The sequence below is a fragment of the Rhincodon typus genome, chromosome 1 (genome assembly GCF_021869965.1).
Source record: "Rhincodon typus isolate 14 chromosome 1, sRhiTyp1.1, whole genome shotgun sequence".
NCBI lineage: Eukaryota > Metazoa > Chordata > Chondrichthyes > Orectolobiformes > Rhincodontidae > Rhincodon > Rhincodon typus.
The window spans coordinates 84,954,916-84,973,169 of NC_063332.1; the positions used below are offsets into that span (position 1 = coordinate 84,954,916).

Genomic DNA, 18,254 nt, shown 5'->3' on the forward strand with positions numbered 1-18,254 from the left:
TAAATAGTGGCTACCTATGAAAGATATAATTCACAAGAAATGGTCGACGCATACTGAATTGATGTGATTCAACAATGAAGCTGGTGAACTGTTAAATCCTTTTAAATTGACATGGAAATAAACATAACTCCTTTATTAACAAATAAATTCCTTTTAAAACCATGTTGACCGTGGCAGCCAATGGTTTAAGTAGAAAATTAAGACACCAAAATTCCCACCTCATTATGCATTTTCGAGGGTGGAAGAAAAGTAAGAGGATTCAATTCATGATGTGTGGTAGCAATGCATCAAGTTTCCAGTAATGTAAGAAGGCTCATCTTCTCTGGACAGTTTCTCCTTCCCTGCTCCTGACTCCACATCATTCAAAATTTTAACACAGGCTGAATCATTTTAAATGTACATCTCTTGCCATTAATCTATCCTGTTTTGATTGTTCAGGAGTACAGGTTTTGAGGGAGAGAAACAGAAACCAGGAAACACCTAAGAAGCATTTATTTTTTATGCAACAAAAATTTAAATATGATCATGTGTACATCAAAATGTACACAATAACTACAATGAACAATGTCTGGAATCACAACATTGATGCAATTGTAACGAATTTCACTAAAATAAACAAAGATGAGCGTGAACTGGGAGACAAACGGGTGAAAAATAGATTTAAAAAAATTCAAACGTATCAATAAAAACCACTCAGTTAAATGCTTTAACAATCTGAACTTTTTGAACTGTCTTCACAAGCTGCCAAAATCCAATTTTTTCTAAAACACTTCATTTTTTACATCATTGGTTACAGAGCCTGGTAACTTGAACATCTCATCATAAAACTGGTCTTTCAAAAGTACCTCAATTTACTTCAAGATTTGATACAAAAATCTGAAACTCAAACGTTTCCATTTACCTTTCAGAGCAATATACTTTTATAAGAAAGTAGAACATAAAAGGCCTCTGATAAAATTTCATAAATTAAAACTACTAAAAGCAGGATATAAAAGGTAATGTTAGGATGGAGGATTTTTAAAAAAACATCCTGTTCTAATTTTTACTCTTTTCAATATTCAACATTAAAAGCTGGAATTCAAGAATAACCCATTGAACATCTACATAAGGGTCCTCAGAACCCCAGATTCAAATACTAGCTTAACAAACATTTGCACTTTGCTACAAAGGTTCAGCTTCACTAGTTCTCAGCTGGGTTGTCAGATCATAGAGTTTTGTAGTAAGCTCAACCGTGCAGGGAAAGGGTAGACACAAATACAAACAGTCCTATCCCACCCTAGAAAGTGAGTTGCCTATTGGCCACTGGCAAATGTGGAGAAATCCATATTTTCAGATCATCCTCACTCTCCTGGGGAAAGGAAGGGAAGCAGAAAAAAAAAGGATACATTGGGAGGGGGCGAAAGAAACACAAAAGGCAGCAATTCCAATACCATTTCCATCATGAGACTTCAGTCTGTATTCACAAAAGACCCACATTTCCCTGTGCAAGTTCCATTAACTGTGAATATATATTACACAAAAATATGATGTTTTTGTAAACACAGACTCTGGCTAGCCTATGCACAACTTGCTGCGATTTTTTATTGAGAAGGATAAACAAAATGGACTCAGTGCAAAAATTTCAAAGAACAGTGTCAAAAATATCCCCAACTTTTAACGGCAGACTTTAGTAATACACCTTTTTTTGTAAGTCTTTAGTACATTTATGGCAGTAGATTCAAATATTATAAGCATATATCGAACTGCTCTTTTAAGCCATTGTTTTATTCTTCCACACTCACCAAAATCAGATTCTGTTCAATATGGGACTATTTTAAATAAGACAAACGCTTCTGCCTGAAAAAGTTAATTGTAACACATGACGATAATGCACCACTGCCGACTTCACAAATCAGTGTAATAACTTACTTTGGAAGGTAAACTGCTGCAGTAAAATTACTGATGCATAATTAAAATGGTTAAATAAGACATCTTGTAACAAAATCCTAATCTAGTGATTATTTTTATGAGTGTCGGTAATAGTTAAGTAATCTTAACATATAAAGATGCTTCATAAAAATAATCCCAGGGAATTACAATGCTGCCCCTCCAACATTGCAAAGTTAAATGTTCAGTTAAATTTAAATGAAGGAGTTCAATAATATCTTAACCAAAACTCTGATGCAGTATTGTCCTGATGTTTTGAGTGTGAGGAGTTGTGTAAACTAATTTAAGTTTTTGAATAGTATCTCATTCCTTTTATGTGGTACATTTCCCTCAGTGGCAAGGAATACTTCTTTTCTACAGCCTTTGTCTCCTTCCCTTTGGCATGGACTTTCTTCTTACCTACACAAAAAAAATTATGAAAAGTTGAAGAAAGCAAAACAAAAGTAACTGTCTTACTGAACAGGAACACATTATATATGTATGTATATTGTGGATTGCTTTGTGAATCTGTGTTTTCTGGGAGATCAAATGCAAAGGAGTGCTTACAAATGCATGCAAGTAACAACTTGCATTTATATTTTTAATATCCAAGAACATACCAACGTGTTCCACAGAGGAGAACATATGCAGATGCTTTAGGAGGTGACAAAGTTTGATTTTGAAACTTTTGAGTTTAGGGATTGGTTTGGAGAAATCTTTTAAAGATGGGTCCACAGCAAGAAGGGTTTAAAGAGGGAGTTTCAGAGGTCATGGGTTAGATAGCAGATGGCTCTGCCGCTAAAGGTAAAAGTTGGTGTTAGGGACAACACAGAGGGCCAGAGTTAGAAAAGAGAGGGAACAGAAGGAATGTAAAGCAGCAAAAGGTACAGTGAGGGTGTGGAAAGATGTAAGGATGATGATGAGGAATTTAAATTCAATGATAGATTAGTGGGCATCAGTCTAAATGATAGAGCTTTGGCAGACTTAGAGTTTGTCAAAGAGATTAGCAGGAGCAGTCTATTCTAGAAATACTCAGTTTCAGCAGAAATAAAGGTAAGATGGGATGGCAAGAGGAAATGTCGATTTAAAAGGCTGTTTTGATAGGAGGGTTTGAAGCTCAACTTTGATAAGGTAGTTTAATTTAGAGTAGTAAGTTATTTTTTACCCCCTCCTCTAAGAGTCTCAGAACTATAGATTTTTTGGTCACATATTGAGTGAATTTGATTCCTATGGTAAAGAATGTCAACAGTGGAAAATGGGAGACTTAGCACGATCTTACTTCGTGTCAGCATCAAATGTTAGTATAAAGCATTGTACATAAGCTGCAACGCAAGTACTCCATGTTAGCTACAATATTGAACCCTTAAGGCCAAAGGAAATCTGTAATCTGTTAGTCTGTGCGTATTTGAACCAAAGCTCCCAAAGGAAAAGCTCAGCAGAGACCTCATTATGTGTCACAATCAATAGTGAAGTAGTCCTCGCTGGGGAAACAACCCTAGATTAAAAAAGAATCTCCAAATCATAGAATATATATGCTTTTATTTGATTCCACAAGAGGGAAAGATAAAATTCATAAATTTATTCTCTTGATAGTTTTACCTTTAGTCTTCCAATGGAGGAAATTACTGAATAAACTGAAGAGGCAGGACAAAGGATATGCTTGATAGATTTTGTGAATTTGGTTCAAATGTACTTGGATGACAACATATTTTCCTGCTGACATTATTATGATCAAGATGTCAGTTTACAAAACTAAACATTGAGCATTCAAAAGGAGAGGCAATAATTGCATACATGGGGACAATTTTTGAGAAAATGACGGCTGTTCTTGAATTTAGAAAATAATGGAAGTTCTGTATCTTGAGAAGATTCAAAGGTGCCTTGTCATATGATATTAGGTTTCAGAGAATATCCACAGATGGTTCGATGCTCAATCTGTCAGCATCCCATACAGCTCTGTGTTTTTATCTTCATGTGAAATATTCTCAAGGGATCCAAAACAGAATTCTTAACATCTAAACCTGGATTTTCTACAGCAGCTTCACATGATTTGGTATAACACAAAAACTTTCCTTCACTTCGCAACTCAATGTGAAATACTGAACTTGTCAGCAAGCACTGAAAATCCATCAGAGGTAGACTGCCTTGGAAATCTCAAACTTCAAGACTGACTGAAAGATTATCCACCACAAAGTAAGTCGTACTCGAACAAAAAATTAAGTTATTCCAGAAATAACACATTTAAACTAAAATTAAGGAAGCAATCAACATAATAATTCATCTTTGCTTTTCCCATCTTTTCTTGGAAAAAAAGGCTGATTGTGCTTTGTTGAGTATTCCAATGATGCTTTTGAGACTCAATGTGAGGGGAGTCCCAAGGATTTTTTCACCACTTTATGTCAATATAAATTTGAAGTTTACGGTATCTAGTTCTCTCCAGGCACACCAACTGGAAGATCAAAGACCATACTTCCAATACTGAAATAAAGCAGAAAATTCTGGAAAACTTAGCAGGTTTTGGAACATCCATGAACAGGGAAAATAGTTACAGGTTTAAGTCAAACACCTTTCATTAGCACAGATGGTAGATCATTGGCCTGAAAAGTTAACTTTGTTTCTCTGCTGCCTGACCTGCTAAGAATTTCCAGCATTTTTTTTTTAAAACTGTTACTTCAGATTTCCAACATCTATACCACTTTACTTGTCTTCCAATCCTGAACTTCTCTTCAAGCACACAGAACAGTGCAACGCAGGATCAGGCCCTTTGGCCCACCATGTCTGTGCCGACCATGTCATTCCAAACTAATGACATCTGCCTGCATATGGTCCATATTCCTCTATTCCCTGCCGGTTCACGTGTCTAAGTGCTTTTTAAACATTGCAATCATCTCTGCTTCTATAACCTCCCCTGGCAGTGTGTTCCAGGCACTTACCACTCTGTGTAAAAAAAAAACTTGCCTTGCACATCTCCTTTAAATTTTCCCCTCTCATCTTAAACTTACATCCCCTAGTATTTGACATTTCTACCCTGTGAAAAAGACTCTGACTATCCACCCTATCCATGCCTCTCATAATTAAATATAATTCTCAGTTCACTCCTCAGACTCTGATGCTCCAGCGAAAAAATTTCCAAGTTTGTCCAGCCTCCTTACAGCTAATACATTCCAATTCAGGCAACATTTTAGTACATTGTCTTTTGCACCTGCTCCAAAGCACCCATATCCTTCCTGTCATGTGGAGACCAGACTACACACAATACTCCAAATGTGGCCCAACTAAAGTTTTAATTAGCTGCAACATGACTTCCCAACTTTTATACTCAATGCCCCAACTGATGAAAGCAAGCATGCCATACGCCTTCTTTGTCGCCTTAGTCACTTGTACGCCACTTTCAGGGAGGTATGGACTTGCATCTCAAGATACCCCTGTTTTTCAATGCTCCTAAGGATCCATCCCTTTTCTGTATACTTTCCTCTTGCATTTGACCTCCCAAAAGGCATCACCTCACTTGTCCAGATTAAACTCCATCTGACATTCCTCTGCCCAACTTTTCCAACTGGTCTATATCCTACTGTATCCATTGATAATGTTCCTCACTCTCCACAACTCCTCCAATTTTTGTGTCAGCTGCAAACTTACTAATCGGACTACTTGCATTTTCATCCAAATCATTTATACATAATTCAAACAACAGAGATCCCTGCACTGATCCTTTCAGAGCACCACTGGTCACAGACTTCCAGTCAGAAAAACATCCCTCCACAACTACCCTCAGTCTTCTATGACCAAGCCAATTTCGTATCCAACTTGCCTATGCATCACAGATGGCACACAGTAAAAGATATTTTAAAAAAAAATGAAATCAAATTTCTCAGTTTCTTGCAACAGATCTGCACAGTTTGAATTATTTTAACTTGCGTTATGGCTACGGATGGGTTATTGATAGAATCTCTAGACAGTAAAACTTCCACCCTCATTAATTATGAGTTTGTTAACAAAACTGATTTTGGTTGCATTGAATCTTAGCTATTTCACAGACTTAAGACACTTATTCCAGGCCTGGAGTTCTGCAAGTGAGCTTATTTTCAATAGCGTACTGAACCTAAAACAGTTCCTTTGGGGTCTTCTACCTAACCCTTGTTAGGCTACTCTTAATATTTTTGGGTTGTCTCTTTCAATAAGATTTTACAATTGGTCAATTAATACTACTGCACCTTAAGGAAGCCTCTCTCTGCTAGCTTTGTGTTATCAACCTCATTCTGGCTGCTTTCACAGGATTTAAACAAATCCAGTTCCTCAGCTGAACTTTCTGGAGTAGACTCTAGATCCATCACTGAATATCCATCACTGTCCAAAACCTGGATTCTGAAAAATAAATAGGGCTCGAAGTCAGTAGCAGGAAATTCTACTTCATTCCCTTAAACTGACGTGTTGTATTTATTTAGTTGTTAACTAGATAAAGCTGGCAAAGAGAGGACAAAAGTAAATTATGAATTTAAAAAAAAAAAAAAAATCAGACAGAAAAAAACAAACATATCTGTCAAAAGTTCCCTTCCCAAGAAAAACTACCTTTGTAGATCCATTTGTCTCTGTGCTGATGCTCGCTTGACATTTGTTTCTTGCTGTTTTGGTACTTTAACATTTGTTGTTTCTGGTTCTGCAGGGCCCTCCTGACTGGCTGCAACTCTTTTTCTGCCTCTTCCTGCAGCTTTGTTTGGATCTGAGTTCTTTGCAGTATTACTTTCAGATACAGCTTTGGGAGGACGACCTCGCCTGGCTTTGGGTGGAACCGGTGCTGTTGACTCTTCAGATTTTCTCTCTTCTGGTATCTGCTGAATATTCTCTGAACCAGCTGGTGCTGTCCTTTTTTTCCCACGTTCTGTGCTGGTCTGTGGTGGTAAAGACTGTTCAGAGGACATCTCCTATTATAAGGAGGACAGAACGTACACAGAGCAATGCATAATACTGCAGTAGATAATTCCATAAGCTATTGCTCATGATTTTATTTTGAAGAAGTTTTGTTTCAGGTTATAAAACCCATTAATTTAAAATAACACTTGGATGGTAAAATGCAATGTGTCAGCTGTGCATATTTAAAGGAAATCTTACCATAAGGCACAAAAGTGTTAATGCACAGCTCGTTCCTAAGATTTTAAAATAGGGTTGATGAAAGGATGAACTGTTTTCAATCTTATTAGCCCAGAGTCTCATATTTTGCAATTACATAAAGTACATTGATGTGATTTATTCGGAGGATCTGCAACCATTACACTTTATCTGAGAAGGGGTGCAAGGATATGTAAGACTTCTAACTATAGGCCTGCTAGTTTAACATCAATAGCGTGATTTTGGTGGTTGAGATTTTACAAACAATAATCCGAGAGGAAAAAGTCAAGAAAGACCTGGAAAGTGTGAACTAATTAAAGATAGGTAACACAGATTTGGAATAGGCATATCATGCCTGACTAATGTAAGTGAAGTTTTTTTTTGTGAAGTGACAAAGAAGGCTGAGAATGGAAAGCAACGGCTGTTGGCTACAGGGACAAAAGTATATTGACAAATAAAAAGCTGGTTAACAGAATTGAGGCTGCTGGAATTGTAGTCAGCTTGTATGAAAACTGGTTTAAGCACAGAAAACAGCACGTTTTGCAGACTTGAGGACAGCGACAGAGATGTACTCCAAAGTTCAGTCTTAGGACAATTGTTTCTTTGGTGCATATAAGATGATATAGATTCTGGAATACAGAATAAAATTTCAAAATTTTCCTACAATACCAAACTTGGGTGTCTGGCAAACAGAGGATGATACAGAGAAGTGTGAGGTGTTGTATTTTGATAGAAGAAACAAGGAGATGCAATACACCATTAATAGTACAGTTCTAAAGAACAGTCAGGGGCAAAGATACCTGGAGACTCACGTATATTAATCTGTGAAAATACTGAGTATTGTAAAGAAAGCATTTGGGATTGTGTTTTATAAATGTAAGTATCGAGTACAAAAGGAGGGGAGTTATGAGGAACCTTTACAAAAGTCTGATTAGAACACAAGTGGAGTATTGCATTCAGTTTTGGTCATTACATTTTAGGAAGAATGTGAAGATCCATAAGAGGGTGCACAGGTGGTTTAGCAAAAAGGATTCTACGGAATTTTAGCTACAAGATAAGATTTGAGAAGCTGGGTTGGTTCCCTATGGAGCATGAGAAGAAATTTGAAAAAGTATGCAAGATAGGAAAAGTAGATAAAGAACTGCAATTTGAGGAGCAGGGAGCACAAATTTAAGGTTTTGGGCAAGAGATGCAGGACACCTATGTGGAAGCAGCTTTATTTTTTATATATGCAAGCATCAAATACCTGTAGATTGCTGCCTATGAAGGTGATGGGAGCAAATGATAAAATAACAGATGATTTCAATCAAAAAGAAACTCAATAGGCAGTTGAGGGAAATAAACTTGCAACACTATTGCGACAGAGTAGTAGAATGGGGCTGACTGGATTCCTTTACGAAGAGTAACATGGCGTTGACAGACTGGATAGCTGTCTTCGGTGTCATAATGGCTCTACCACAATGAGTCATTCTCAAGATCATGAGCTGAAATTACCACCATACATTCTCCTTCTTGTGAATTTTTGCACATTAGAAATGAAAACCGGCCATAAATGTTCAGTGTTGCCTTCCGAAAGGAAGTCTGAAGCATATGGATTGACATGGGGGCAGATAGAGAAATGTGCATTTTGTATCAAATTTATTTCCCATCCTCCCTTCTAGGGTCAGGACAAAAGACTGCTATCGTGACTTTTAAGGTTCCAAGATCCAAATAGACTAGGCGTACTGCACCTTGTTTCTAACTGGCTCATCCTTCTTCTCCGTTTTAGCTGGTACAACTGTGAGTAATATTACTGGATTTTCCTCATTCTCACTAATTTCTGTTTCTGGAACTTCTGAATTCTGCTCCCTGCAATGAAGTAAATAAAGATATAAATGATCTTTCCAAAATCAGAAGCAGCATATTAGATTCCGTTAATTCAAATAGTCAAACAGTTAATTCAAATTCAAATGTCACTATAATCGTACTTTCAACTGGAATTAGGATGTCAAAATATTGTTTAAAATTGATTTAACTGGCAGTGCAGCTGTTTCAAATCATAGGTCAAACAAATAAGTTAACAAAAAAAGCCTCAAGACATCAGAATAATGTACAGACAACAGGATTTATGTACATGATTTGAATGAAACTGGGTTTAACTGCATGCAAATATTAGAACAGCAGGAACAGCGTCTCAGCTACTAACATAATATTCAGAGGGGGAATAGAAAGAACACCCAGATTTTAGACTGATCGTACAAAAATATCCCAACTATGAATTCAGGTATTCTAATTGATCAGCTTCTCAAAACAATTTGTTTTTCTATAAGCATTATTCATATTTCAAAAATGATCTAAAGGTGGATTTATTTTATCCATTGCAGATTTTTGCACCATTTAGTAGGATTTTACAGTATTATCTCCAATTATTTCTTATGCTATCATATTTAAGCTAAACAAAATACTATTATTCAACATTATTGTTCTACTACAGTAGAATTTTATGATGCATATTACCTATAACACCGACAGGCTACACTAATTATTTTGTAAAAGTGAAGACTCCATGGCAGTTTGAATGTCTTTTTTTGTAGAAAGCTGACAAATTTAATTTTCAATTTAGTAAAAAGTGGCAGAGGTTTGAATGTATGCAACAACAGAAGATTATATAAGGTTCAAACATACTAGAAAAGTGATTTGAATTGTGTATATGCAAGGCAGTATACGATGTAAAGGGCAATTAACACTGTGTAAAATCAACTAAGTAAAATATTAAGGATTTTCCTTACGTTTATATGACGCGCATGTGCTAGATACTGTCTTCAGGTCAAATGGAGAATTTCATATTGGTCTCTCCATTTATACAGCAATAAGCAAGCTTCACAAAGCAGTGATGCTCAATGTAAAAACATGCAGAATTGAGATCTACAGCAAACAGCTGGTTTTCCAGACAAACTCTCTCTCTATATGGTACATCTCTCCATTGGCAGAATTGCAAAATTAATGGCTTTTTACTTAAATACACATAGTATTCAGAATAAAATAACTGAATTAACAGCACAAATATAAGTTAATGAGAATGACCTTATAGCTGTTACGGAGATATGGTCACAAGGAGATCAAAGCTAGGAACTAAATATTCGGTGGTATTTGACTTTTGAAAGGACAAGCAGGAAGGGAAGGGATGGGTAGTGAGGTAACTTTAATAGTGCTAATATGATAGCAGGAAATGATCTAGGATCAAATGGTGTAGAATATATATGGGTGGAGACAATGTATAACAAGGGGAAGATGACCCTGGTCAGCATAGTTTATAGGCTCCCTAATAGTAACTGTTCTGTAGGACAGAATAAATCAGAAGGAAGTGAATATACCACAGTGAGATTTGCAGAGAATACAAAAGTAGATGGGAAGGAAAGTGATGAGAACAAACTACAGCGTGATATAGACAGGTTAAGCGAGTGGGCAAAAAGTTGGCAGATGGAACGTGCGGAGAAATGGGAGGTTATGCACTTTGGCAAGAAGCATAAAAGAGCTGAACATTATTTAAATAGGGAAAGACAGCAAGATGCAGCACAGAGGGATCCAGAGGTCCTCAAGCATGAATCAAAAGCTAACATCCAAGTTGAGCAGGAAATTGGGAAGGCAAATGGACTGCTGGCCTTTATTTCAAAAGGAATAGCAAGTCCTGCTAAACTGTACAAAGCATTTGTCAGACCACAGCTGGAATATTATGAACAATTTTGTTCCCTTACCTAAAGACAGACATAGTGGCAATGGAGGCAGTCCACAAAAGGTTCACTAGGTTATCCCAAGTATGGAGAAATTTTCTTTGAGGACTAGTTGAGTAGTTTGGTCTTATTCGCATTGTGGTTTAGGAGAGTGATAAAAAACCTAATTGAAACACAAGATTCTTAGGGACCTTGACCAAGTAGATATATAGAGAGTGTTTTACTCTGTGGGACAGTCTAGGACCAGAGGGCATAATCTCAAAATAAGGGGTCACATGTTTAAAGATGAGGAGGAATTTCTTCTCTCACAGAAGTGTGTGGAAATCTTTACCACAGAGGGCTGTCAAGTCTGTGGGTTGTTAAGTATATTCAAGGCTGGGATAGACAGATTTTTAATTAGTAAGGGGATCAAGAGTTATGAGGATTATAAAATCAGTCAATAGTTCACTGAATGGCCAAGCATAAGTTTTAAAAATATTCATCGTGAGATGCAGGCGTCGCTGACTGGATTAGCAATTTTTTCCACTTGTGGGACTTGGGTTTTGCTGACTTAGCGAGCACTCACTGCTTGTTCTAGTGGCCTTTGGTGGGGAGGTACACGGCTGCAATCCACATGGGTAGGTAGACACACAATGCAGTTAGGGACAAAATTCCAGGATATGACCCAGCAGGAGTGAAGGGACAGCAATGTATTTCCAAGCCAGGATGCTGAATGGCTTGGAGGGGAAACTTGCATTGGCGGTGCTCCCATGTATCTGCTGCCCTTGTCCTTCTAGATGCAAATGACCATGCATTTGGAAGGTGCTGTCTAAGGATTTTGGTGAATTTCTGCAGTGCATCTTGTAGATAGTAAACTGCTACTACTAAGCATCAGAGGTGGATACAGTGCCAATCAAGTGGGCTGCTTTGTCCTTGATGGCATCAAGCTTCAAGTGTTCTTGGAGCTGCACCCATCCAGTCAAGTGGGGACTTCTCCATTGGACTCCTGACTTGGGCCTTGGACACTTTCGGGAATTAGATGGTGAGTTACTTGCTGCAGTATTCCAAGCCTCTGACCTGCTCTTGTAATCAGTTGAGTTTGTGGTCAATAGGAACTCCCAGGCTGTTGATAGTGAGGGATTCATTGATAGCAACACCAATAGTATCAAGGGGCGGCGGTTAGACTGTCTCTTATTAGAGATGGTCATTGGCTGCTATTTGTGTGGCGCAAATGCTACTTGCTGCTTCTCAGCACAAGTCCTGATATTGTTCCGGTCTTGTTGCATTTCAACGTGGACTGCTTCAATATCTGAAGGAGTCGTGATTGCACAATTTTCAGCACCAATCAGCAAACATCCTCACTTCTAACCATATGATGGAGGAAAGGTCATTGATGGTTGGGCCAAGACTTGATGGGCCCGAGTGCCTACTTTGCTCTTACATCTCGTGGTCATAAATGCATGAGCATGAACATTTGCTGAGAGTCCAGGAAAACACCTACATAATTTAAAAATTCTTTCTTTAACTTGCATTTCAAAATGATAAGTATTCAATATGGCTTTGAAGCTTCCTTAGATAAGAATCCTTAATTTTAAGTCTTGTCCCCTTATACTGGATAATTCCATCACAGAAAGTAGTTTCTTCCCATCTCTCTCAACCAATTATCTTGTCACCTTAAACAACTCAGTTAGATTACACCGTAATTTTCCATGTTCCAGGGAATACAAGCCTCATCAATTCAACCTGCCCTCATAATAAATGTGACATCATTTTCATGAATTTAGGTCCACTGACACCAAGGCTCATGCTGTGTCATCCATAACTGAACACAGTACTTAGAGTAGGCTAAATGCCACCTTTGGCCTTCATTCCTGGTCTCCAAGCCTCTTGCAATAAACAAGTCATGCTGTAACTGTGATAACAAGGTGTAGAGCTGGATGAACACAGCAGGCCAAGCAGCAGAGGAGCAGGAAAGCTGACATTTTGGGTCTGGGGCTTTGCTGAGACCCAATTTCGAATACTGTGTCAATGTTTGCCTCCATATTGAAAAAAAGATATACTTCCATTGGAGGCAGATCAGAGAAGGTACATAAATTGTCTCTATAGTGAGGGCATTGTCCTATGGAAGGCTGTATAAAATGTGCCTATATTCACTAGAGTTTAGAGGAATGAGATACTGCTTAATTGAAACATAGAAGCTTCTGAAGAAGCGTGATTAGGTAGATAGTGGGAGATTGTTTTCAACGGCTGGGGAATTTTAAATTCACTCATGGGATGTGAGCAGCCCTGGCTAGCCAGCATTTATCGCCCTGGAGTCACATGTAGGTCAGACCAGGTACGGACAATAGATTTCCTTCCCTAAAGGACAACAGTAAACCAGATGGGTTTTTCTGACAATCAACAATGGTTTCATGGTCATCATTAGACTCTTAAATTCCAGATGCTCTATTAAATTCAAATTCCACCATCTGCCGTGGCACGATTTGAATCCGAATCCCCAGAACATTAGCCAAGTTTCTAGATTAAATAGTCTTAGCAATAATAGCACCAAGCCGTTGGCTTCCCGGTCTAAAATATGAAATATGGGACCACAGTTTCAGGATAAGCAAGGGGTGATTATTACTCCATTGAAAGGGTTGTGAATCTTCGGAATTTCCAGAGAACAGCAGACGCTCTATCACTGACTACATTTAAGGCTGAAATAGAGGGATATCTGACGTTTCGAGGATATGGTAAATGGGCAGCAAAGTGGCAACGAAGTCCAAGATCAGCCATAATCAGTCCTGCTCCCAGTTCTTATCTTCAGATACTTTATGAACAGCATTTCTTTCAGCGATAGATCAAAACAGGGATGTTTGCTGAGGATTGCAGAATATTCAGCACCATTTGTCATTCCTTAGATACTGAAGCAGCCCGTGTTGATTTTCAGCGAAATTTGCACAAAATCCAGGCGCTAACAAGTCAGAGGCTTGTAATCATCCAGCAAATAACTCAGTACGTAGCTCCCAAAATCTATGCTCCACCTACATGGCACAACTCAAGATGGACATTCTCAGTTTGCCTGCAAAATGCAGGTCCAACAACGTTCAAGGAGCTCATCCAAGACAAAACAGCCTCCTTGATTGGCAAAGCTACTCAGCACCAGTGTCCGTTGGCATCATTGTATACCATTTACATGATGCACTGCAACAACTCACCAAGGTTCATTTGACAGCATCTTCCAAACAGGTGACCTGTACCACCTGGAAGGGCTACAGCAAAAGATGCAAGGACATATCATCATCTGCAAGTTCCCCTGCAAAAATGTACCATCTTGACTTGGAAACCATGGAATCTTGTATCTGAAGCTGTACCTAGGCACCTTTGTACTTAAACTTTTCATTGCACTCACTGGAGTACGTGTGACAATAAACTAATTTCAATTCAGTTCAAATATATCATTTTTCTTCATAGAGTTAAAAACCTGGAAGACACTTAACAGCAGTGAGTATGTACTTACACTGTATGAACTGCAGCGGTTCAGAAAGACAGCTCACCATCCTGTTTTCACAGATAATTACGGATGGCCATATTGGCTTTTACAATGATACTCACATCACATTAGATAATAAACTAGCCAATTTATTTAGCTATTAGCTAATAAACTACCTTTACTGCTCTTTACATCTTTCCAAGTCTATACAATTTTGATCATTTCCAATAAGAATGTCAAAGGTCCAGTAACTTAACACCCAATCGACTCTTCTGACATGCACATTGGAGTAATGTCTTACCTTCCCCTATTTGGGGGTGGCGAACTGGGTTCGGAATTTCCACTTATATTACTTCCCATCTCTAACCCTGGAGTTCTGTCTTGTGGTCTTCTTCCAGCAGCTGACAAAGGTTTATTTACTGCACCCAGTACAGTGGCTGGTTTGGGCTGAGAACAATAGTGTTAAAATATATGCGTCAATCACCACAAAAATTAATCTCCTTTCAAATGAACCAACCCATTTTATACATTTTGCAGAAACAAGTAGTTATTGTGTTTTGGAATTCTACAAGTCAATATGCCACAAACTGAACTATTTCCTGGAAAAAAATTAAATGCAGTATTCTTCAGCTGGTATTTTCCCAAAAAACACTAAAATTAATATTTAATAAACGGTCTACTGCAACGCTGCTCAAAATGCATGATGTAACAGATCACTTACATGCTGCGAAATGGGTACATAAGAACATAAGAACTAGGAGCAGGAGTAGGCTGTCTGGCCCTTCGAGCTTGCTCCGCCATTCAATAAGATCATGGCTGATCCTTTCGTGGACTCAGATCCACTTACCCGCGTTCTTACCGTATCCCTTAATTCCTTTATTGTTAAAAAAAAATCTACCTTTTTTTTAAAAAGCCTTTACTGGAGTAGCATCAACGACTTCACTGGGTAAGGAATTCCACAGATTAACAACCCTCTGGGTGAAGAAATTCCTTCTCAGTTCAGTCCTAAATCTGCTCCCTCTAATCTTGAGGCTATGCCCTCTTGTCCTAGCTTCACCTGCCAGTGGAAACATCCTCTCTACTTCTATCTTATCTATTCCCTTCATAATTTTATATGTTTCTATAAGATCCCCCCTCAATCTTCTGAATTCCAATGAATATCCCAATCTACTAAGTCTGTCCCCATAAGCCAACCCCCTCAACTCTGGAATCAACCTAGTGAACTTCCTTTGCACCCCCTCCAGTGCCAGTACATCCAGTAATCGAAGTACAGTTCATGTGACAACCTGCACTGCGATGGATCAAGGTTTGATAAAATCTGTCATATTTTGGCAGTACAGAATTGTATTTCAGAGCACTGGGTAATGATTTTGTGACTAATGACAGCAACAATTTTTATGATCTAACCACAGTTTATGGTGAAAAACAAGATCATTATATTGACTCTTAACAGATGAACATACTACCACAATGTTGTTTTTAGAAGTATACATTACAGTTGTTTTACTTGAAGCTTTTTTTCAAAAAACTAAAATTATACCCAAAGGATCACAGTAAGCCAAGCATCAAGTAAAAACAAAGATCTTGCATATAGATCTACATAAACTTCTTGTACTGTAACCCATCAGTTAATTTTATCATGAACGATATTACAGTGCAATAGTTCAAAATTACACTGCACGCTTAACAAAATCTTGAATTCCAGGAAATTTATTATGGTTTCAAACATTAGCGACAATATACACCTGAATAATGGAAATCATATTCTCAATTGAATCAAGCTTTGCTTATTTGAACATCTCAACAGCATTGGTCTCATCTCAGCCTTGATATCGATTATTCTATTTGTAAAATTAAACCTTAAACTCATTGTAAGCTGATATAAAAAGTTGGAATGAAAATGTCACATCTTCAACAGTTTTTACGATTAATAGGCTAAAACTCCTGTTAATTACCACTTAAGTACATTTGCCAAAAGTTAAAATCAACTTCATTTCATAAGCCATTATAAAATTCAGCCTAGTTTCAAAATACAGCAACTGTAAGGATAAATTCCTACCATTAAGTTGGACAGGAGGGAAAGGTGAATGTAGTGAATTGGGGAAAGACAAGCATAGAGGGGCAGGAAAAGGACAGGGAGTCTAACAGTAGTAGTAACTCCATGCTACGAAAAGTGGAAAAATAATAAAATTAATGAAAGCACACCACCATTTATAGTAACAACTGTAACTAGTGACACAAATGGATAGAAATCGTTTAACTGTGTCATTACTTTGACGCAGTTACAAGGTCAGATTCTTTCTTGGGAATTGGGCATCACTGAAAAGACCATTATTTTTGCAAATCCTTAACTTCCTTTGAACTGAGTAGCTTGCTAGGACTTTTCAGAGGGCTGTCAACCACATTGCTGTCGATCTGGTGTAATATCTGGCCAGACCGGGTAAGGCCGGCATCATTTCTTTCCCTAAAGTACATTAGAGAAACAAACGGTTTCATGGTCATCATTACTGAGACTAGCATGTTTATTAATTGAATTTCAAGCCACAAGATGAGATGTGAACTGATATCCACAAAGCATGAGCCCAAGACCTCTGATTTACTAGTCTAAGGAGATTACTGCCAAACCACCATCTCCCTCAACAGAGTACACATCTCAAGAAAAGGAGGAGCTACCCTGATACTAAATGAAAGCAAATGGAAAAAAGAACTAACAGATTCTGACCCATCATTAGAATCAGTACTGATAGAAATATGGGACTGGATATCACAATTACAGAGACATGGCTCGAGGGATGGACGGGACTGACAGCTTAATGTTCCAGGGTACAGATGCTATAGGAAGGATTACAAAGAGGGCAAGAGAGGAGGACGAGTGGAGTTTTTGATTAGGGCTAATATTATGGCTGTATATAGGACGAATATTCTTGGGAATGCATCCAGGGAAGTTATTTGGGTGGAACTGAGAAAATAAAGAGATGATCACCAGATTGGGATTGTACTATAGACTCCAGAATAGTCAGTGGGAAACTGAGAAATAAATTTGTAAGGAGATTTCAGTTATCTGTAAGAATAATACAGTGGTTCTCTGAGGGGATTTTAATTTTCCAAACATAGACTGGGACTGCCAGTATGAAGAGCTTGGCTGGAAAGGAATTTGTTAAGTGTCTGCAAGAAAATTTTCTGATTCAGTATGTGGATGTATCTACTAGAGAAGATGCAAAATGTGACCTACTGTTGGGAAATAAGGCAGGGCAGGTGACTGAGGTATCAGTGGGGGAGCACTTTGGGCCAATGACCATATTTCTATTAGTTTTAAAATAGTGATGGAAAAGGATAGACTTGATCTAAAAGTTAAAGTTTAAATTGGATCAAGGCCAATTTTGATGGCATCAGGAAAGAACCTTCAAAAGTTGATTGGGGGCAGATGTTCGCAGGTAAAGGGACAGCTGGAAAACGGAAAGCCTTCAAAAATGAGATAACGAGAGTTCAGAGGCAGTTATGTTCCTGTTAGGGTGAAGGGCAAGGCTGGTAGGTGTAGGGAATGCTGGATGACTAGAAAAATTGAGGTTTTGATCAAGAAAAAAAAAGGAAGCATATGTCAAGTTTAGACAGCAGAAATTGATTGAGTCGAGGAGTATAAAGGCAATAGGAATAAACTTAAGAGGGAAATCAGGGAGGCAAAAACGGCACAGGAGATAGCCTTGGCAAATAGAGCTAAGGAGAATCCAAAGGGATTCTACAAATACATGAAGGACAAAAGGGTAATTAGAGAGAGAAGAGGGCTCCTTAAAGATCAGCAAGGCTGCCTATGAGTGGAACTGGAGGAGATACTAAATGAATATTCTGCATCAATGTTTACTGTGGAGAAGGATATGGAAGACAGAGGAGGTGGGGAAATAAATAAGGACATCTTGAAAAATGTCCATATTACACAGGAGGTGGTGCTCAATGTCTTAAAAATGGGAGTATCCAAAAACCCTGTGGGAAGCTAGGGAAGTGATTGCTGGGCTCCTTGCTGAGATATTTGTATCATGGATAGCCACAGGTGAGATGCCAGAAGACTGGAGATTGGCTAATGTCAT

At 38.1% G+C, this 18,254-nt stretch overlaps 1 protein-coding gene across 1 annotated transcript in view; it reads right to left on the reverse strand.

The window, feature by feature from the left end:
• Positions 1 to 475: 475 nt before the first annotated feature.
• The window catches only part of LOC109932995 (sister chromatid cohesion protein PDS5 homolog A-like), a 160,982-nt gene continuing 143,203 nt past the window's right edge, over positions 476 to 18,254 (reverse strand). The window contains exons 13-17 of the mRNA XM_048600833.1: positions 14,474 to 14,619; positions 8,742 to 8,859; positions 6,475 to 6,827; positions 6,120 to 6,270; positions 476 to 2,325 (exon numbers count right to left, since the gene is read on the reverse strand). Coding sequence (XP_048456790.1) covers positions 2,281 to 2,325; positions 6,120 to 6,270; positions 6,475 to 6,827; positions 8,742 to 8,859; positions 14,474 to 14,619 — 813 coding nt within the window. The 3' untranslated portion in view covers positions 476 to 2,280. The remainder of the gene's footprint in view (positions 2,326 to 6,119; positions 6,271 to 6,474; positions 6,828 to 8,741; positions 8,860 to 14,473; positions 14,620 to 18,254) is intronic.